At 40.2% G+C, this 23182-nt stretch overlaps 1 protein-coding gene across 1 annotated transcript; it reads right to left on the reverse strand.

Moving 5' to 3' along the window:
• Positions 1–328: 328 nt before the first annotated feature.
• On the reverse strand, positions 329–8326 carry LOC135740498 (serine protease 27-like). Its single transcript, XM_065258883.1, has 6 exons — positions 8260–8326; positions 4764–4784; positions 4501–4669; positions 4156–4424; positions 3898–4046; positions 329–1188 (listed from the first exon to the last, which is right to left on the reverse strand). Exons 1-6 carry the CDS (start codon positions 8312–8314, stop codon positions 865–867), a joined length of 987 nt encoding a protein of 328 aa, XP_065114955.1. The 5' UTR covers positions 8315–8326; the 3' UTR covers positions 329–864.
• Positions 8327–23182: the final 14856 nt, after the last annotated feature.

The following is a 23182-nucleotide window of genomic DNA, read 5'->3' on the forward strand; positions in this document are numbered from 1 at the left end:
GGTATAATGTAAACTATATAACTGACCACTGTAATGTCAGGTTATTAGTTAATGCATGAGGGTTATCTTCTCCCTAATTCTGCTTTGTTTTATAATTCTTTTATTTTCATGTGATTGTGTATTTTTTGGTACAATGTGCAAGTTAATGACAAAAAGTAAATGACAAGTTAATCACAATCTAAAGTATATAAGAACACAATGCAGTCCAGCTAGATTGAGTTGAGATTCTCTGGTGAAGTTATTCAGTGTTCAACCAAACTGAATTTAAAGTTTCTTGTCAATAAATGTTCATCAGTCTTTTAAACAATCTGATCTTAACCAAGGAGATGGAGATAAGAGTTTATTTATAAGAGGTATTACAGTTTGAGTTTTGTTTACATTACATTTAATCATTTAGCAGATGCTTTTGTCCAAAGCGACTTACAAATAATTATAGCAACACAAGAAAAGCAATACATAAGTGCACTGGACATAGTCTCATCAAGTCTAAAACAGTAAACATAGCTAAGGGTTGATTAGATTTTTTGTAAGAATGTACAGATAAAGAAAAAAGGAAAATAATGAAAGATAGTAAGTCCTATATTAGAAAATCAGGTAATGGCAGAAGAAATGGGTTTTCTCAAAGGCAGCTACAGAGTTGTTACTTAAATTTAGATCACATATCAAATACACGAGTCAGTATTTTCTTATGATACACATCTTGATTAACCCAGAATTTTAACCACAAAGTTTCCATTAAAATAAACTAAACTTTTTTTCTTAAAAATGAAAATAAAACAAACTAAAATCAAATCAATCTGCCCTTGTCCTTATCTATGGTTTATCTTCATCAAAAAACCACAACCAATATTTGTAACTTAACCTTTAAATAAAGAGACAGAAGATGAGAGAGAAGATGAAGAATGTGAGGGAAAGAGGAAATAACTGAAGACTGGATGAACTTCCATTGAAGATATCAGGAATATAAGGAGTGGGATTGGGATCAGGTTTGGGATCAGGAGTTGGAGTGGAATAGGGGACTGTAACAAATCCAGGCTTTTCGTTGGATATGTGAGAGTTGATCCAGTCTTGATATTGAGAGACTCTGGTGAACACACTGGGAAACATGCAGTTATAAGTCATAATCGTAATTCCAGTCTGAATCCACCGTGATCCCTGCTTACTGACCAGTGGTCCTCCTTCATCACCCTGCAATGACAAACACTTTTATATTTACACATCTTCAGTTATCAGTGATGTTACATACAGTATTATGAATGAAGGGTGATATTAAATCTTTTATGAATGCTTGATTCAGTGTGTTTGTAATTTAATCCCAATTCAGTTTCAAGATTAAGACTGAGATCTTAGTTCTGGTTGAGAGCAATATTGTAAACTTTAGGTTACCTCAACACTCTTAAAACAAATGTGTTAAGATAACACATCTTGGGGCGGTTTCCCATACAGTGATTAGATTAGTCCTAGACTAAAATAAGTGTAAGAGCTGTCTAAACTAAAAAAAGCTTGCAGTGACATATCTTAAAATACATCAGTGCCCTTTGTCTTGCCTCAAAATGAAATGTACACTAGTAATGTTTTTAGTAAGGCATGTTTGTTAAAACTAGTTATATTTCTGAATTAAACTAAGGCCTAGTCCTGGCTTAAGCTAATCTTTGTCCAGGAAACAACCCAATTGTGTCTAGTTGCCTTTAACTTAAAACATCTCTGTGTTGTTTTTGAAACAACACACTTTGTGTGGTTTTAACACATCTTGTGTTGTCCCTTTTATTTATTTGAACACAAAATCAGCACAAAATGACACATAGGACCCTATCTTGCACCCAGCGCAATTGACTTTGTCAGTGACGCATGTATCATTCGTATTTTGCACCGGCGCACAGCGTGTTTTTCCCTCCACAGACGCACGTCGGCAAACTAGGGAATGAACTTGCGCTCCCTGGGTGGTTCAGCGCAAAAAAAGAGGCGTGTTCCGGCGCAAACCATCCCTGATGCTATTTTGCAGTTTCAAAAAACAATTGCGCCACTGACCAGAAAAAAAAGTTTAAAGTCAGTGGCGCGTTGCGCGTTGTTCATTATGCTATTTTAAGGGCGCATGCTTGACCATAATGTTGTGTGGCTGTATTACGTTTTTTTTTATGTAAATAATAATTAAAATGCTTTCATAAGAAACCTTAATGTATGTGAACTTGATTTGTAAGAGTACTTTGGGGTTGGACCTTGCTTGCGTTTCTTGGGTCCCATTTCAAAGCCCCCAAACCCTTTCAGCGGTGAGGGTGGACGCAGCGATGTCCTCTGCTGGCGTCAGGTCCTGAGGCAGATCCACCTCCCGTTACACGGCGTGCCCGATTTATGCTGGCAAGCTTGGGATTCCCCCGTCTCCTGACATCATTGTTGCGCCTGGCGCAACGATGGGGATGCCAGCTGATGAGCAGTGTTGGGAACGTTACTTTAAAAAAGTAATTAGTTATAGTTACTAATTACTTCTCACAAATAGTAACTGAGTTAGTAACTGCGTTACATTATTATAAAAGTAATTAATTAGCAGGAAAAGTGATTACTGCGTTACTTAAAAAATTTTTAATATTTCAAATAACTTGAATGCCCCTTACAAAATTAAATATGTTAAATGACTAAAATGGATACTAAAGAGAAATCACTAATTTTGTGGCAGCATGTGACGATGTGAGGTGCTTTATTAGATCAGAATTACTTGCCACAGACGTGGAGAGAATTTTTTCTTCATGGGCATAAGTTGCACATTACACAAACATTGTTGCCTTTCACCTCAACAATGGAAAAGTAGTGCTTTATACTTCGTGTTTGCGACCGCTACCTTTGAGCTTGTTGTACTTGCCATCACCCTGTCGCCGGTGTTTTCCGAGTGATTGATGCGCGATGACCGGGCTGCATGTCAGTGCTTTGAGATGGGGCACAGCAGCAGCACGCACCGCTGCTCGTTGAGAAGAGAAAACGACGCGTATTTTCATGTCAGTCTACAAAAGTCTCCAACCACGCCAGAAAAGATAGCTAGATTTGTCCTATAAAGTCGCTAAAGTGATAGAAAGTTGCTAAATCTAGCGACAAAGTGACCAAGTTGCTCAGACTTTTTAACACTGCTGCTCGCTCCTCGGACTTGGACTGCGCGTGTGGGCGGGCCTTTTTGTGAACTTTGCCTCTGGTTGGCTACTGATGGAAATTAAGCCAATCATCATCCGTTATGTTTCTCACAACACACAAAAGAGAAAAACAGTGTTTGGCTGAGAGAGTGAGCATACGCGGCTGAAAATCACTACAGTAAGATCAATTTTAGTAATGCGCAGCATTTTAATGTCAGTAACGATAACGGCGTTATAACGGGGGAAACAGTAATTTATTTGATTACTCGTTACTGAAAAAAATAACGCAGTTTCTAAAGCCAATTACTTATAACGCCGTTATTCCCATCACTGCTGATGAGACTGTGGCTATTTCCTCTCACGCCTGTTTAACCGACGCTGATTTGGGCGGGTTTCTCCTATCCCCATACAAAACAACTTCTGTGTCTTTGACTGCTCTTACAAGAACGTGGGTCTCCTCGGCCGTGTTGAACCGCTCCTGGCGTACGCCTGGTAAATCCGTCATAATAATAGCAACTCGCCATGGAACTTGCGCCCTTGCGTTTAAAGGGAATGTTGGATAGCGTTCTGATTGGTTTATTTGACGTTACGCCCAAACCACACCTATGAATAATGAACCTACTTCAGACCAACCCCTTATTGATTTGCGCCCGGTGCAAGAGTTATTTCTCATGCCGGGAAAATAGCAACAGCGCCCAAGATCCGCCCACAATCTCACTTTCGCGTTGCGCTTCGCACTTGCATTTCAGATCGTTAAATAGGGTCCATAATGTTTACTTACCAAACATGTGCCTTTAAAAACATTATTGAACTGTCCAGCACACATCATGTTGTCTGTGATATTGACACTTCCATTATAGGCAATACTGCAGTTCTGGTTGCTCAGAATTGGAATCTCCACCTCCTGCAATATTTTAGGATGTGTGCTATCTATAACACAAAAAAAGAGACAGCATAGTTAAGTGGAAATGACATTCAATGCTATTTAAAACACATGAATACTTGGATCTGTGTCATTTTCACATCATTGTTCACTTACTATTCGTATACCCCCATCCTGTGGCCCAACTTGAAAGTCCTTCATCAAATACACTACCAGCAGCAGCCAGACAGACCGGTCGAATATAATCGGTGAAATTCACAGAAGACGAGAGCTGAAACAGCGCTATGCCATTGTCATAAGTGCTTGGGTTAAAGTCAGGATGACTGATGACATTAATTACTGTTCTGGTTATCTCATGTGGGTTTGGGTCGAACTGGCTCCGACGTCCCAAGTAGATCACAATCTGATCTACTGATGTGTCCATTCTACAGTATAAATAGAAGTCAGTTTAAAGTGTTGATTTGATACTTACATTTTATTTAAGCTTGGGTGACTTCATACATATTGATGCAGAAAGCTGAAGACAAAACCCAGTCTTTATTAATGAGACTCCCACCACACACAGAAAATGGTTCTCCAGTTGAGGTAATGCCCACGTGCCAGGGCCAAGACCCTTCAGTTGCATCGCTCCCTCCATAAATCTTTGTGTTAAAGGGAGCTCGACCACACACTGATGAGAGAAGAGAACATCAGAGAACTGAAAAAAGTGCTGAAAAGATTTTATGTGCGATACATCTTAAGTATTGATGATCAGAGTTACTCACCATCTAGCTGACAAAAAGATCCTATATTGAGAAGAAAACAAGAAAATCAAATAATCTGATTTAAAGTTAATGTTGTTTGACAGATCCATTGGTGGTTTATGCAGCTCGCAGACAAAAAAAATATAGAAAATGTGCAGGTGCTGACTTACAGAGCTGATTAAATGTTTTTTATCATTATTTCTGTTTTCCAGTATTTACACTATGAAAAATGAAAAGTTGGATTAACTTAAAATCTTATTTAAGTTGGTAACACTTCAAAAAGATTACCTTAATTTTTTACTTAATTTTTCAAGTATTTATGTGTTATCAATTGAAGTAATATTTTAAGTTGATCTCATTTTTCACTTTTTACAAAATAGAACGACATTGCTATTATCACGACTGACATAAGCTGAACTTTTACAAGGAGAAAACACAGGATATCATTTTACTTTTTGAGTTTAGTTAAAGGGGTGGTTCAATGGTATTTCATGCATTCTGACTTATTAACACTCTGGGGTCGACTTTATTTAAACTCTTTATTTTTTTAATCACTCCGCAAAGAGACTTAAATTACTCTGCTGATTTTTGACATACAGATATGATTTATACATCATGTAAAACGTTAAAGTGTCTATTTTTTCTGTCCACTCCCAATAAAAACAGAATGTTGTGCTTTTCGCAAAATTTAAAAAATAAACACGATGCGCGTTTTGTGCTTTCTCTCTCAGTGAAGTCCTTTCAGAAACGCGTCAGAAAAATAAACTGTAACTTAACGAATACTTGTCATAGAAACAAAAGATAAATGTCTACATAATGCTTTGAATGTCTGCTTTTAAATGATGTAAGTGAGATCGAAAACAGATATTGTCATTCGGTGTAAACTGTATGAGAAGGAGGAGAGGTACCATCTTTCTCTTGTTACCTCATTATCTGTAATGAGATGAGATCGCCACACCCCCGCGCCATTGAAGTGAATGAGCAGAGACATCCACATGCATGACTCCTGCCTCCTGCAGTCAATGGATACGCAATCCACTATCCAGTTTCTCCATTCCTTGTATTTCCATCCGATTGCACCAAACATGACATCTAAATCCTTATTTACTTGCGTATGTGTGTCAGTATCTCCAGACGCGAGTGTTTTCTTTGTTCTTCCGTCAAACACATCACGCGATTGGAACGCACAAACACGCGAGTCAGGAAACTCGACGCGCTTTTTGGTATTCTTATAAAATCCGCGATTGCAAACAGTACAATCCTTATTTAGTTGCGTCTAAGCGCATATCTCCGCACAGCAAGTTTATTAAACACAGGATCACTCGCATGTGCACACATTCACTGCTTTCATGATCAACACGTGAGGTAATGGCAGCGGCTGTTAACAAACATTGATAAGTTTATCACGCATGTCCCATGTTGTGTATCTCCTATAATGATTACAAAAACACAAATAAGAGTCCAGACAACAGTTGTTTTTTTGAGCTGTTTACTGCACAAAAGTAAACCTCTCGCTGGCCAACCAAACACTAACCCTGTGTTCATTTTACGATGACCAAACAATACCTTTACCATGATTAGGCTACTATGGTTTTTAAAAGGTAACTTTTACTTGTGAAATTAATAGAAAATATTTCAATAGAAATATATATATAATGTGTGTGTATTTACATTATATTGAAAAGTAAACTTTATCATGGTTTTACTACAGAAAAAATTACATTCTTGTTGACCATTCCTACAAGGTTCATTATGTGGCTCATTATGCAACTCTTTTGATCCTCAGCTGTCAATCACTGATTATTCAGGAGCTTTCCCGCCTCCACGCATACAGCCTTTCCCAAGCAAAAGTGTCTTAGAAATTGTAAATCAATATCTTGCTTTATGTGAATGAGTAGGCCGAATGATTTTCACATCATTTTGAAGAAAAAACTCTAGACTACTAGATCCTGTTTTGAAAAGTCTTGGGAAAACATGTTTAGAATAAGTTTTGTGGACTTATATCAGTGACTTAAAAATTTTGCTTTTTCAAAAACCACGCATAAACATTTTTCTCTCAAAAATAACCCAGAGGGTTAACACAGTTATAGAGTTAACACAGTTATAGAGTTTTTTCCTCGTGCTAAACGTAGGCAAAGTGTCAAAAACGCAGTTGAACGTGTTACAGAGTATTTCTGTGTCGGATGCACTTCGCCAGGGTTTGTACAAGTTTCGGAAAGTTTTTTTCCATTACGGGTCCAGCTGAGGTTTTAGGGGTTTCTATTTGTATCACATATTTACATGGGCACTTTCCCCCGGAAAACCCCGCCCACCCGTCAATCAGCGGGAGAGACGCTAGAACTTACAAACATCACATCACGCAACAGCTTTGTTTAATTTCAAAACTCAACAATGGCACGAAAGAAGAAGTGTGTTTTGGATGTAAGGAGAAGAAAGCCAGACAGTTTTTTATCGGGTAGCAGTGGGGTTTTGTGTGTGTTTGTGGCGCTGGATTTCATTGAAAAGTCTCAACCGGGTCATGAGTTGCATGCGGTAAGTAAGACTTCTGTGTTATGTTGGAAATAGGCGCGTGCATATTATATAAATGACACGAACATGTAGTGAATCATAAGTTAAACAGTGTTCTATAGTGTTGCATGACTCATACCCGCTCCTCCTCCTTCTTTATTTTTTCATACGTTATCGGAAAGATTTGGCAAAGCTAATCTTTCTTTTACAAATCTGATTAAACTAAAGACTCTTCGGAGATATACAGGATGTAATATTACTCTATAGGTACTCCAGATTAACATCAGATATGCAGAAACAGCGTGTGTTATGTGAGCTTTAACTGTCAAATTAATCTGAACACTTATAAGTTCTCCGCATACATGAGACAACGACACAAGGATGAGTAATAATTATATGTCTTGATTAAAAATGTCAGAAAATCATCTAGAAATCACTGATAATCTTATGGTGTAGATGCTTGGCTCAGGTGAGAAAAAAGATGAAATAATACAGTATAGGCTGCTTAATAATTCATTTTTATTATATGTAAATTCTATTATATTAACAATTATCAAGTCCACCACATAGCAGGTAACAGTGCATTGAGTTGCATAACAAGATCTTAATAAATATTAAATTATCTTGTCAGGTATTAAAAATTATTTAGAAAAACACAAACACTATTAGTTAAAACTGACCATTGTTATTCATTATACCACGGGTCTGTTGAATGCTGTATTCTGATTGGCTGAGAAATGTTTCGTGGGTATGCAGTAATTTCTGATAACCGTACAACTAACTTGTCAAATGTCTTAAAAATAGGCACCAGAGCAATGTTTGTGGTAACCGTGCTATAAGAGGAATAATTGACTCCGGTCCTTTGAATTATTTGAAAATAATGCACACCCGCCGTGTAACACATTGCACCTTGGGTGTGCATTATTTTCTTATAATTCAATGGCCCGTCGTCAATTATTCCTTACTTATCTTTTAAAGTTTAAGATGTTTAGTAAGCGCTCACACCTACCTGCTAGATTGAGAAGTAAGACGCCAACAACACACAGAACTGTATTAAACCTCATCCTCAGGATCTGACAGCTGATAAATGAAAGCTTTACTGTAGGACCTCAGGCTTTATACAGAGGTATTTAGACAACACCCCATTTTTATATAATAACTCTTCTTCCTTTTGAGAACTATACAAATGAACTTACAGTAGGCCTACATCAAAAATTTATGTACATATAAAATGGTCTTAACCATTTTTGCTTTGTTTTTGTCACACACACACGCACGCACGCACACACACACACACACACACACACGCGCGCACGCACGCACACACACACACACACGCGCACACGCACACACATTCTGGTTTCCATGTTTTGTGGGGACATTCCATAGAGGTAATGCATTTTATACTGTACAAACTGTATATTCTTTCCTACCCCATTCCCTTACCCCAACCATCACAAAAACCCTTCTCCTACTTCACATTTTCAAGAAACATCATTGTGTTTGATTAATAAGCTTGTTTCCTCATGGGAACATCAAAATGTCCCCACAAGGTCACAAAAAACATTTTCAACTTGAATTTATAAGTTTAGTCAATTTTTTTTAGCCAAAACTTAAAACAGTAGATTGAACTGAATTGCAAAGTTGTTTTAACTTTGTGCTACATTTTTTTACAGTGTGTGCTTCACGCAAATGCCTTTATTGTTGCACCAACATCTTTAAGACATTTGTGTAGTTGCTCTAGGCAAAACCCTGTTGTGCCAACCCTTCACCCACAATCAACCCATTCTCATGAAATTCGTATAAATAGCACACAGTGTGAAAACTCATTCAATACATACGCCAAATTCCAGTTTTGGGTGCATATGATACACAGTCCTAGCCTGGTCCAACCAGACTCTTGAACATTCATTTCATTTGTACAGAGAGTCTGGCCACGCTCAATTGCAAAGCGTTACTTCCGTTAAGGAGGGTCAATTGTTGAAGTTTAAAACTATTGGATCTGCCAAGAGTCACTCAAGATCTGCCAAAGCCATCGCTAACGTGTGGTCGTGAGTGACGTTTATCATGCACCGAAACCGAACGGAAACAACAAGTCAGAATAATCAGACAAACAAGACTTAGCAAACCTGGTTCTTGCTCCGGCTTTAACTTCTGTATATTCAGTTTTGCAACAACGGACCGAATAGCTTTTGTCACGTCTTTCTCCGCTGCCATTACTGAACTACATCTCAAACTGACGCACGACCTCAACGTCATCGTTCTTAGCCACCCCCATCTGTTCGCTGATTGGTCCTGCAGATTTTTGCAGGAGAAAACGAAACTCTATAGAGCCATCCCAGATGTACTGCTGAAACGAAATGAAAATTAAGCGGAAGCACGCAGGAGGGCGGAGCCAGGCTAACACAGCCCTTCCTATTCACTTAATACAGTACGATACATATTTGTGACCTGTCACGAAAACCAGTGACACTAGTCGGCAGCACAAGTTTCGAGAAAATGAGAAACAAAGTTTTTTTTCAAAATTTGTGATTTTCGTTTTATTGCAGAATCTGTTAGTTGAGATCACGAAGAAGCCTCTCCATGTTTGAGATAGCAGTTTCTCGGCTTGTTTTTCCGGAGATTCTAGCATGCAGCGGGGGGCGTCATTGTCTGTGTGTATATTTACATACTGGATAAGCTTGTGTTTTCGCCTCCACCCCCAAAGGGAACAGCGTGACTACTAAATAAGGATAGTTCGCCCAAAACTGAAAATAATGTCATTGATGACTCACCCTTATGTCGTTCTAAACTCGGAAGACTTCCGTTCATCTTCGGAACACAGTTTAAGATGTTTTAACTTTAGATTTAGTCCGAGAGCTTTCTATCCCCTTCATTGAAAATCTATGTACTGTTTCCAGGTCCAGAAAGGTAATAAAAACATCATCAAAGTAGTCCATGTGACATCAGTGGGTCAGTAAGAATGTGTTGAAGCATTGAAACTACAGACTTTATTCAGCATTGTCTTCTCTTCTGGCTCTTTTGTGAACCGTGTGAAGTCACGTGACTGTAGTGACGCGGCTGCCCTGTCACTGTGAAATCAATGTCTGTGTGTCTGGGGAGGTCATTCAAACAGTTACAAGTAATTTAAATATCTAGGCATTATTCTTGACTCTACACTGTCATTTAAACAACAAGTGAGAAAGGTTGTGCAAATAACAAAATATAACCTAACAAAATTTAGGTAAATAAGGAACTGTTTGTCAACACCTGTAGCTAAGCTATACATGAATACTATGACAATTCCACACTTAACATACTGTATGACTAGCTGGACCCAGGTATGTAGCACAACACTAAGGCCAATTTTAATACTTTAGAAACAAGCTCTTGGATAAAAAAAACAAACTTTATCATCACTGTAACATTCTTAACAAATACAGCCTACTTGGTTGGGTAAATATTTTAAAATACAGTGATGCATGCCTCATTTTTAAAATCATTAATGGGAATGCCCCTCCCCCCCACTCTGTACTTTTGTAAAACAAAAGTTAATTGGCAGCAGAACCACAAGGTCTGCCTTAAGAGGGGACTGTGTAGTCCCTCTTAGGTTCAGTTCCTTTGGCCAATTATGTTTTTTGTAAGAGCATCTAAATTATGGAACCAATTGCCAGAGGACATTAGAAATTCCACCTCATGTCATACATTCAATAACCATCTTAAAGAATGGCTTTTGTGTACACAAACATGTGAGCATTTCTCATAATAATTTATATATGCTTTATATTTTAGCTTTTTTGTAACCTATGGTATACTGTACTATGTATGACAGATAAGATGGTTAGATGGCAATTTTATTAATTTCCCAACAGTTGTATGGTTATATGTTTTAGGAGGTTTTATAATTTTATGTTTAATGTAGTTAGTATTATGGCAGTATGTATATTAATTGTTGTGTGATTTAATATGTTCCTTTTTTTAGCCACCATGTGCATATAAAATCTTGCCAAATGGACTACAGTTGAAAATTAGCCTGTTGGTAACACTGGCACATTTACAGAAATGTTTATTAATGTGCACTGTCCTTAAATAAATAAATGAAATGAAATGCTGCGGCGCTTGTGGCCTCTAGGGGCGCTAGATGTGAAAAATACATGTCTAGCGCCCCCTAGCGGCCAAAAAGTTATGTGGTGTGCCTTTAAGACGATGTTCACAATTTATATTAGCTGTATTATTATTTTTTACAGCAGAAAAGTAAGATTCATTTACTTACCACAAAATCTGACTGTCCTGCATCATTGGTGGCCATGTTGGATTTAGGTCAAGCTGACCAATAGGGCTTGGGCGTCGTGATGTCATTATGGCCTGGTGGCCATGCTGATTGTTTATAGACATACCCCCTCTCAGTTGTGTGCCTTAATTTGATGTTATTATTTCAACCATGGTAAACCGTTGATGTATTGTGCAACACATAATCGCAATGGGAAAAAGATCGAAAATGGATTAAGGCAGCATGCACTAGTGATGCGCGGGTCTGCATTTTTTCCAATGCGCGGGTCCCGCTTTTATGAAATATTTGGCCCGCACCACTGTATCCCGCACCCGTGACCTTTAAAATAGACATACTGGGCATTTGTAATGTAAATAAAAAGAGGCTTTATTTCAGCCTAAAACTGCTTGGAAACAGCCATTAGATTACATCACCCTGTAAACTGGCAACAATATACGCGAATGAACCATAGAAACCAGCATGTTCATATTAATATAGAGATAGGATAATGATAAACATTTTCAACATTTATAAAGCAGCGTTTGTATTATCTATTCACAAATTCCCTACTTTAACTTCTCCCGCAGATCGTCTTTCATCTTTTAATTCTCCGTTTGTTTTGTTGTTGTGGCTGGCAGCGGGAGCTACTAGGCGCTTCCGTGACGTGACGCAAAAGGTTTGGGGATATCAAGTTACGTTGCGGGGCCCGCAGGTTACGAGACAACCCGTGCATCACTGGCGTGCCCATGGCCGGCACATGTTTTCAATGGTTTCCAATGGAATCTGTGTTTTTCAAATAAGCCAGCAGCTAGCGGTTTTCTTCCGCTCTAAAAAAACGGCACTCTGCGTTTTTTTCGCGCTCAACGCTGAGCGCCGAGAGTTATAAAATATTCAACTTTGGGTGAAAAGCTTCGCTCCTCAATGTCAGTTCTCACATGGCTGTCCAATCACAGTGGAGGAGGGGCTGGGCATTACCACAGCAACCAACCGGCTCACAGCAAAAGTATCACAGCTAAAAGCGCTCGGCTGAAAAAACAGCTGCCGTTCGGTGTCCTCCATGCGTTTTCAGCCACGTTTAAAAGTTTTCGTGTGCACAACCCCTAAATGCCCTCTTAAACTTAGGGCCCTATCATACACCCCGCGCTTTTCAACCGAAGTTGAATCTCTTTCAACACTTGACACTCAGCGCCAAGCGCAGAAAAACCATAGAGTTTCCATTTGAATCAATTGAAAACATGCGCCGGCCGTGGGCATAAAAGCTTTGGTGTGCAGGCCCCCTTACTGTCTGAAACTTTATTGCCTCAATTAAAAACTAGTAACTGTAATGTCTTTACTCAGGTTGCTTTAGTTTTATGTTGGATTTTATTTGCAGGTAAAATATAAGAAATCATGTTGAGACAAACACATTTTCACGTATTATATGTACAAGTGAAACTCTCCTGCACTTTATAAACAGCAGTGAAATGAGCAGTAATATAATGTTTTTCAGGGTTGGAAATCAAACAAGGTTTGGAGGCAAATGACAGTGATCAAAATGCCCCAAATACATACAGCATTTGTTGTGCTTTTGAAACTCTGTGCCTGAGTAAGCGGCTGCCAATGTAGACAATAGATGGCACGACGGCTCCCTTCATGTTTTATATGGCTTATCTGCCATTAAGGGAAAAGATCACCCCTAAAGAATGAAAAACTAAAACTTGTCAACATTTGAATGGGATCATAAACTTTCATAAAATTTTGAACAATACTCATTCAACAATACTTTGATAAACTTTTTTTGATCTACTTCAAATGTTGACTAGTTTATTTTAGCTACAGAAAAATAAACAAATGTGGGCATCAATGTAATGATTATACTAACTTTTGATGGTCAGGATGAAGAGAGAAAGACTCACAGCTCTGCGGTGTAACACAAGAAGCTTCTGGAAGATCATTAACCCTTGTGTGGTGTTCGGGTCTGTGGGACCCGTTTTTAATGTTTACTAAAAGAAAAAGTATGCAATTAATTGTTGTTTCAACCTCAGATTCATTGGCCTTGGCTCATTTTCTATAAAGAACATAAAAATAAACAACTTTATAATGACTGTACACTGTACACCCCCCTACACATTTATATTACATTTGTGGTGTTCGGGTCCACTGGACCCGGAGGTAATAAGAGAGTGAAATTTTAATATGCTATGTAACTTTACTCTGTTTTTCACTTATCTGTGACTCCTGTGAGTGCATGAGTGTGTTTGTAAATATGTTTGTACATATGTGATGGATGCATGTCAGAGTTTTGTCCTTCTGCACTTGCTGTAACATCGCAAGGATACAACATGTTATATATCATGAATGAACACTTGTCTGCCCCCACTGTCCCAAACACTTTACCTTTTGTCTAACAGGAACCATTCTACATTTTACCATTATATCCCTTACAAAAAATAACCATGGTTGTATTATAGTAAAAGTGTGGTAATCATGGTAAACTGGTGTATTGATTACTATTTGTAAAACCACAAGTTACCACAAAACCTATGGTGTGTGTGTTTGTGTGTGTATGAGTGTGTGAGAGAGAGTGAGAAATAGGGAAAGTAAAATTTCATATCCAACCATTTTCATCATTTTAGGTTGTAGCCAAAAGCAACACATTGTACTGCAGTGTGTGTGGACATAAGATGGACAGGAAGACACAGTATACGTCTATAAAATGCAAGAAATGCCTATGCAACACAGCTACATAGTAAAAATCTGCTTCTTATGTGTTGTGTACGCTGGCATGACCAGGTTATGTGTTCAGTGTGGATAATGTGTTATGATACCGCATCTTTTCAGATGAGGCTTGTGCTGTGTAAACTGACACAAATGTGTACAATTTCAAACTAAGTTCAAAGGATTAAACATCAAAGTGATGAAAAACTTATTTGAGATAAAAAAGTGATGAAAATACTTATTTTAGATAAACATCTGGGGGAGAATAGAATTTTCTTCTCTTATTTCATATTATCACAAAAACGAATAGCACTTTAATCTATAAATAGTCCTATATCAGTGGTAAATGACAAATATTAACCATAAATTCTGTCTATATTACTTGCAATGAGGCTAAAGTAATCATCTGTAAACAGTAATACATAAATTTGTATGACTGCATTGGTTTAAGATACGAATAATGCTCTGGGTCCACTAGACCCACAAACATTGTCTAAGTAACAGAAATATGAACACCACACAAGGGTTAAAGACCACAGTGACTGCTGATGAAAGAGCTGAAGGAGATTGGTGTGAAAGGTGTTTACTGTGAGCATCTCTTTGCATTGTAACGCTGTGCCAACTCATACTTGTAAATTTGCATTCTTGCCATGTTTAATGCTGCATAAAGTAATGCTGGATATTTTATTTATGCATTGAATGTTTTTAAAACCATGTTTATGCAAATGTGCTTGCGTTTCAATCATGTGATCTTTTCACATTCCAAAATTTTTTGCAGATGAACTTTTGTAGACATTGAGACTATTGTTACAGAAAATCATGCTTTTGATCATCAACTAAACCCTTCTAATGAAACTTCATATAAAGAGTTTATTTTTGTCACTGCTATCATGTGACTATAATACTAACAAAGAGTTAGAACAGCTGGTTTGAACTCTTTTTAACGTTGGCATGTTGTATTTCTACTTTGTTAAAAGAAGACACAGCATCTTTATAAAGCCCAGTTAGACACCTGCTGGTTGTTATTGCATAATAAATCTTTGGTGGTTCGATAAGCCAAATGTAATCGTCTGTTATCACCTTTTCTTATGAGTTTTGTTCATCGTGAGCTACCATAGATCCTATAAATGTATGCATTTTCTGTTTGCTTGTTCTAAGTGTCACAGGTAGGGGTGGACCCAGATGTAAATAAGGTCACGCCCCTTTCCCCACCTCGAGGAGATTCCCAAAGCCACCCCAATGACCAGACACACAAGGTAAGCATAAATTAAAAATGTACTTTATTTAATTTAATTAAAAGGATAAATAGGGAAGGGAAAAGGGGAACTTAAAATAATGGCCACTCTAGGCTCTCCTCCACCCCCAACTGGATCTCCACACAGTCCATTCTCCTAATGTTCATACTCGTTCTTCTTTCTCTCCACAGGCGGTCACTAGGACACAAAAACACTGTTACTTGGACTTCGAGTATATCTCACGGCTCTGCTGGTTACAGCTCTCTGGGTAAGGATCACGTTACACAGTCTGTTCTCCAATTATTCACTTTCGTTCTCCTTTTCTCTCCACAGGTGGCCACTAGGACACAAAAACACTGTTACTTGGACTTCGAGTATTTCTCACCGGCTCTGCTGTTTACAGCTCTCTGGGTAGGTATCACGTTGCACAGTCTATTCTCCAATTATTCACTCTCGTTCTCCGTTCTCTCCACAGGTGGTCGCGGCTCTGCTGTTTACAGCTCTCTGGGTAGGTATAGTTTTCCTCCGTAGGTCAGCAGAGGGGCGAAGGTCACACACCACCTCACCGGGTCGAGCGCTGCCCTATCTCCACTGCCCGTAGGGCGATCGAATCCTGGACAGGGGCGCCCCTTTGTAGAGACCGCGGGGGCGGCGGACCCTTTCGCCTCTGACTCTGCGACAAGACAGACACAGGTAAGTTTACATCACGAATATTTCCAATATTTTACTCACAGTTACTGACAGCTCTTGATCTGCGTCCCTTCGTACTCCGAAACAGCACACTGCGTATAGTAGCGGTAAATTCTGAGGTCGTTAGCCTCTCCGTCCTCTGCCCAGTAGACGAATGGATGATGCGGGCCTTCTTCTGACAAGACACACAGCAACCCACAGCAAATACACAGCACCACTCCAACGTGAAAAGCTTATTAATTGCAAAGTCTCACTCACCACACTACAAGTGTACACACAAGGAAAACGCCCGGCATCCTCCACTTCGCTTGGGCTGAGATAAGGGCGATGGAAATATGACCAGAATAATGTTTCGTGCTGTGGCTGCTTAGATTTACGCTCCTACCGGCTCGCCCACCACGCTGTCTTAGGGGTAGGGCCGCCCTCCTCCTGCTGGAGGTTTCCAAAACGATTTCACAGGTTAATTTCTGCAAGTAGCTCCACACCAAAATGTATACTCGAAGCGGATAGCCTTTGTTTATGTTGTACAACAAAGTCAATTTTCTTCCTGCTTTACCCCTTCAAAAGTGCTGGTTAGATCACAGTTCCGTTTACCCATAGGATTTCCCTTTTTACTTTAGCCGGTCCACCGCAGACTTCAACGAGAGAGAGAGGAATGGAGAGAGAAATATAGACAGCCACCACGTCTAGCAACGAGCACAGCTCCGTTCCTCAGCACACACTACTACAAACTTGACAGCACAATGCTCTCTTCGGGGTGCTCCTTTTCTCCACCCACGTATCGCCTTCCTTTCGCCCCAGACAGCTCCTGTCTTCTCTCCGCGCGCTCCAAGCGCAGCCCGGATCAACAGAGCCTGCGGGCTCTTCAAAAGGTACGTATTTACTGTTCCTGCCCTAGGCAGAGGAGCTTTCCCCGCGTCGATCCCCCTCTCGTGCCCGCACTCCCGAACTGTGATTTAGCTGCCCTTTTTATACTCCTCCATGTACTCCAGTTGTCCAATTACCCGGCGATCTCTTTAACTATGCACAGCTGTAAACAATCGGCTGATTACAGCCTTCGCAAAGCGGCCGGATGTCCGGTGTTTCTGTTCTCCGGTCTGGGCGGAAACATCCGGGCGGAACCAAACTTTCCCAACTTTTGGTTCCGCCCCGAAAAGATCGTCACCTTGTGACATCCTCCCCCGCCAATCCGTTCTCGTCCCGAGAACGCGTTGTTTGGGGACTGATAGAGCGTTGATGGGAGCTTTTCTTTAAAAAAAATGTGGTAGGCCATTGGGGGACCTTGGTCTCAACCCGAGGTGGACTGCCGACTACGCCAAATCTGTCACAGGTAGGGGTGGACCCAGATGTAAATAAGGTCACGCCCCTTTCTCCACCTCGAGGAGATTCCCAAAGCCACCCCAATGACCAGACACACAAGGTAAGCATAAATTAAAAATGTACTTTATTTAATTTAATTAAAAGGATAAATAGGGAAGGGAAAAGGGGAACTTAAAATAATGGCCACTCTAGGCTCTCCTCCACCCCCAACTGGATCTCCACACAGTCCATTCTCCTAATGTTCATACTCGTTCTTCTTTCTCTCCACAGGCGGTCACTAGGACACAAAAACACTGTTACTTGGACTTCGAGTATATCTCACGGCTCTGCTGGTTACAGCTCTCTGGGTAAGGATCACGTTACACAGTCTGTTCTCCAATTATTCACTTTCGTTCTCCTTTTCTCTCCACAGGTGGCCACTAGGACACAAAAACACTGTTACTTGGACTTCGAGTATTTCTCACCGGCTCTGCTGTTTACAGCTCTCTGGGTAGGTATCACGTTGCACAGTCTATTCTCCAATTATTCACTCTCGTTCTCCGTTCTCTCCACAGGTGGTCGCGGCTCTGCTGTTTACAGCTCTCTGGGTAGGTATAGTTTTCCTCCGTAGGTCAGCAGAGGGGCGAAGGTCACACACCACCTCACCGGGTCGAGCGCTGCCCTATCTCCACTGCCCGTAGGGCGATCGAATCCTGGACAGGGGCGCCCCTTTGTAGAGACCGCGGGGGCGGCGGACCCTTTCGCCTCTGACTCTGCGACAAGACAGACACAGGTAAGTTTACATCACGAATATTTCCAATATTTTACTCACAGTTACTGACAGCTCTTGATCTGCGTCCCTTCGTACTCCGAAACAGCACACTGCGTATAGTAGCGGTAAATTCTGAGGTCGTTAGCCTCTCCGTCCTCTGCCCAGTAGACGAATGGATGATGCGGGCCTTCTTCTGACAAGACACACAGCAACCCACAGCAAATACACAGCACCACTCCAACGTGAAAAGCTTATTAATTGCAAAGTCTCACTCACCACACTACAAGTGTACACACAAGGAAAACGCCCGGCATCCTCCACTTCGCTTGGGCTGAGATAAGGGCGATGGAAATATGACCAGAATAATGTTTCGTGCTGTGGCTGCTTAGATTTACGCTCCTACCGGCTCGCCCACCATGCTGTCTTAGGGGTAGGGCCGCCCTCCTCCTGCTGGAGGTTTCCAAAACGATTTCACAGGTTAATTTCTGCAAGTAGCTCCACACCAAAATGTATACTCGCAGCGGATAGCCTTTGTTTATGTTGTACAACAAAGTCAATTTTCTTCCTGCTTTACCCCTTCAAAAGTGCTGGTTAGATCACAGTTCCGTTTACCCATAGGATTTCCCTTTTTACTCTAGCCGGTCCACCGCAGACTTCAACGAGAGAGAGAGGAATGGAGAGAGAAATATAGACAGCCACCACGTCTAGCAACGAGCACAGCTCCGTTCCTCAGCACACACTACTACAAACTTGACAGCACAATGCTCTCTTCGGGGTGCTCCTTTTCTCCACCCACGTATCGCCTTCCTTTCGCCCCAGACAGCTCCTGTCTTCTCTCCGCGCGCTCCAAGCGCAGCCCGGATCAACAGAGCCTGCGGGCTCTTCAAAAGGTACGTATTTACTGTTCCTGCCCTAGGCAGAGGAGCTTTCCCCGCGTCGATCCCCCTCTCGTGCCCGCACTCCCGAACTGTGATTTAGCTGCCCTTTTTATACTCCTCCATGTACTCCAGTTGTCCAATTACCCGGCGATCTCTTTAACTATGCACAGCTGTAAACAATCGGCTGATTACAGCCTTCGCAAAGCGGCCGGATGTCCGGTGTTTCTGTTCTCCGGTCTGGGCGGAAACATCCGGGCGGAACCAAACTTTCCCAACTTTTGGTTCCGCCCCGAAAAGATCGTCACCTTGTGACATCAGCACAATTCATTTCCTGTCAATAAAGGTCTCTTCTGGTTGAGAGGAATATTGTAAACTGCAGGCAACTTCAAGGGACTTACAAAACATGGATGTTTCAATTCACCATTTAACCGTCCATCTCCACCTCCTGCAATATGTTAGGAAGTTCGCCGTCTATAAGACAAAAACAGATTCAGTTTAGTTCAGTGAAAATGTCATACAACACTATTTAGTTTTTTTTTTACAGATGCTAGGACACATTTCTCAATACTTAGGTCACTTTTGCAAAACTCTTCACACAGCGAGTACAACAGAAGTCTATGTGGGATAATCTGAGGATCAATTATCATTGCTTTGTGTAGCAGTATGGCACCGAGTGGGTACTAGAGTTGAGTAAGACTAACCACACATTTACCAGATAACAATATATGATCGACTACGCCACCCTGGAAACCAGGGAAATAGCCCTAAGGGCACACAGGTTCGTTCTGAGTGGGTGGGTGAGAGGACATGAGTCAGATATAGAAAAATAGAAAAAGTTTTATTGGTGAGTATTCAATAAATAGTTGGAAATTTCACTTTAAAACTTAGACTGGCATTATAAACATGATGAACACTATCAATAAGAAGCTACTCAAGACACACACAACTATTCTCAATTTTAAGAAACTCAAGAGCAGAGGTATCGGGAGGTCCAGGCTGGCCGCCAAATTTGGAAAACTCACCCAAATAATCCACTACAATTACCCCCCCACACACACACACACGTGAAGGGTTAAAATGCCATAAGACACACAGCACGAAGTGTGAATAAACCACACAAATGGCAGCGCTGCTTGCATCCTCCAGAAACCCCTAGCTCCTGCAATAAGACAAAAATTGAGCACACAAAACATGAATACAATCCAAAAAAAGAATAAAACAAATCAAATAATTCAAGGGTCTAACCACTTTTCATAATTAGGACCCAATACCACAAACAAATTGACCTTAAATTAAACATACATACGAGGGGCTTCAAACGAGTGGAATTGAATAGACTGGGGCCAGATGGAACACCCAACCAGTTTGCACAGTCAGAGGAATAGCGGATACAATACCCGATAGCAACGTGCAGTCAAGTCACAACAGTTGCTATGGGGATTAGTGATGGGTCGTTCACGAACGAGCGGCTCTAAGAGCAGATTCTTTGTAGCGAACGAGCAGAGCCGAATCTTCAGACGCAGGCAGGGGAGCCGGCTCTTCTAAGGGAGCCGAGCCAGAAGAGCCGAATCTATGAAAAGAGCCGAATCTATGAAAAGAGCCGGACTGCCATCACTAAAATGTAGAGCTGGAGCTTGAGCCGAAAGAGCCGAATCAATGGAAAGAGCCGGACTGCCCATCACTAATAGGGATGAACGTCGAGGCAACTTATACACAATCACAGTTCAGCATTGGTACGCTCTCGCAAATAGCCCAAGAGGCTCTCAGTTATGCAGGGAAGTCCGCAGAATGATCCCACCGCACAAACCGCTTTGCAGTCGCGCACCATCTTGCAGTGCAGCAGCTCAGTCAAGAACACATGCTTTGAATGACATGCTGTGTGGCGTGGGCAGCCAACACACAGCAGACGAGGAAGCCAGCTTACAGTCCAAGCCTCCTGCAACCACAGATGACGTCACATGGCTGATACCAAGACGCATGCCATATGACAAACACACATCCCTTATATCAACCAAGAAAGGGGCAGGGCTTAAATTAAGCACAGGTGAATGAAATCCTCACTAACGAATTCAGTCACCTTGCTACATTCGGCACAAAATGCATTCAGTAACTACATCTCTCAAATTTTTATGAATTCTTTTCTCACTCAGACACAACAACTGCCAAAACTCTTTGTACGTAAAGGCCAATTTGCACATGCTTACATACTGTTTTCAAACTGTTAAACTTATTTTTTAAAACAATAACATAATACACAACTGAAAAAGACAGCAATTTGCTACATTTCTACAGTAACATTTTAATGAAATATATTTAAAATCTTAAAATTAAATGTTATAAAAACAATTGGACAATAGGACCAGCCACAGCTGTCCATAGCCGAGTAGATTAGCATTACTGTTGTATCTATCTGTATCAGTGGATATTGTGTATACAAATTATTGTATTTTGGAATTACCCAATGCAAAAAAGAAAATTTAAATTAACAACATAAAATATTGAAGAATTCTTCATCATGTCTGATTCATTCCAGTAACATATATTGCAGTGAATTATAAACAGAGAAAACATTGTATAATGCTATACATTGTTAATGTTTTTTAGGTCATTGTTTTGTGGGTGACAAAGTGTGTTTGTCGGCTGTCAACCTTTGCTAGTGTTCTGGAAGAATGAGTTGATTTGAGACCTGAATAAAGTGTTTTGGTAGTTGTAGTGCATTTGAATTGCTGTGCCAAGCAAAAAGTGGTTAGGAGAACTTTGTGAAGAGTTTTGCAAAAGTGACCTAAGTATTGAGAAATGTGTCCTAGCTGACAAAAAGAGCCTATATTGAGAAGAAACCAAAACAATCAAATAATCCGATTTAAAGATAATGTTGTTTGACAGGTCCATTGGTACAGGTTTATGCAGCAGAGACAAAAACTAGAAAATGCGCAGCCGCTGACATACAGAGCTGTAAATTACTACAAAATAAAATAGTTTAGTTGTACTATTTCACTGTTAGACATGTTATCATTTGTTTAAGAAAATAAAAAATCAAAACTGAGTCCATTGTGTGTGTGGGTCATGCTTGGGTGTCTGGGGCGCACCCCTAACAGGTGTCTATGTAGGTCAGTAAAAACAGTAAAAACATGTGACCTGAGGCTGAGCTCTAATTGGCTGGTTTCGGATCCGCCCATGGGGCGCAGGACGTTGCACCCCAAACCCTCCCACTTATGTTGCAAGCGAATCAATATGTTTTTTATGTATTTGACCTCATGTGATTGGATTATTCTCAGAGTCTCATAATCCCTTGCAGATTGCCATGTAACTGCTAGATACATCAGTGAAAGCAAGTGAAATACCTTGAGATGAAATAAAATATGATTTTATGATGTACATACATGTTGATTATATGATATTGAAGCCCAGTTTGTGATGAACACAGTGTTATGAGACTTTTGCCATTAATATGTTTTCAAGCAACTGAAAAAAGCACAAATGTCAGTGCATGTCAAAACTTCCCCAGGGCCCTAAAAACCTCTTAGACCCCAGAGGGTTAAAGTGAAGTGTTTGTTTATGTCACTGCCATGTGAATAAAGTACTGACAGAGTTGAAAAGCTGGTTTTACATACTTGTAAATTTATTCTTGTATGTTGTATTTATTCTTTGCTAAAAAAAGAAGACATATCAAACCTCATTTGAGGTCAGTAAGTGTTTGGATAAAGAGACAGATGCCAAAACAATACAGCTTATTTTATTTCAATGTGCCTTCTTCTGAACTGAAACTATAAGCAAGACATAAAGAAATCTGATTTCTCAAAAGTAATCAAGAGTCTTTATTAATCTTTAGTGAATAAGTGATGATTTACTGTTATATAAGGAATAAATGATGATGGGCCATTGAATTTTAAGAAAATAATGCACACCCAAGGTAGTAATGCGGCACGACACGAAGCGGAGTTCCATTACACGGCGGGTGTGCATTATTTTCAAATAATTCAAAGTTCCGAAGTCAATTATTCCTCTTATACCACGGTTACCACAAACATTGCTCTGGCGCCTATTTTTAAGACATTTGACAAGTTTGACAAGTGCGGTTATCAAAAATTTGAAAAATAAATCAAATATTTTGT

This window comes from Paramisgurnus dabryanus, chromosome 22, assembly GCF_030506205.2.
Source record: "Paramisgurnus dabryanus chromosome 22, PD_genome_1.1, whole genome shotgun sequence".
Classification (NCBI taxonomy): domain Eukaryota; kingdom Metazoa; phylum Chordata; class Actinopteri; order Cypriniformes; family Cobitidae; genus Paramisgurnus; species Paramisgurnus dabryanus.

What these genes read in the sequence shown, in the direction of transcription:
- LOC135740498 (XM_065258883.1), bottom strand. Translation starts at nt 8,314, where the DNA reads ATGAGGTTTAATACAGTTCTGTGTGTTGTTGGCGTCTTACTTCTCAAT. An exon ending in ATCTTTTTGTCAGCTAGATG is followed by an intron (nt 4,670 to 4,763) that starts GTGAGTAACTCT and finishes TTCTCTCATCAG; the next exon opens with TGTGTGGTCGAGCTCCCTTT. An exon ending in AGGATGGGGGTATACGAATA is followed by an intron (nt 4,047 to 4,155) that starts GTAAGTGAACAA and finishes TTTGTGTTATAG; the next exon opens with ATAGCACACATCCTAAAATA.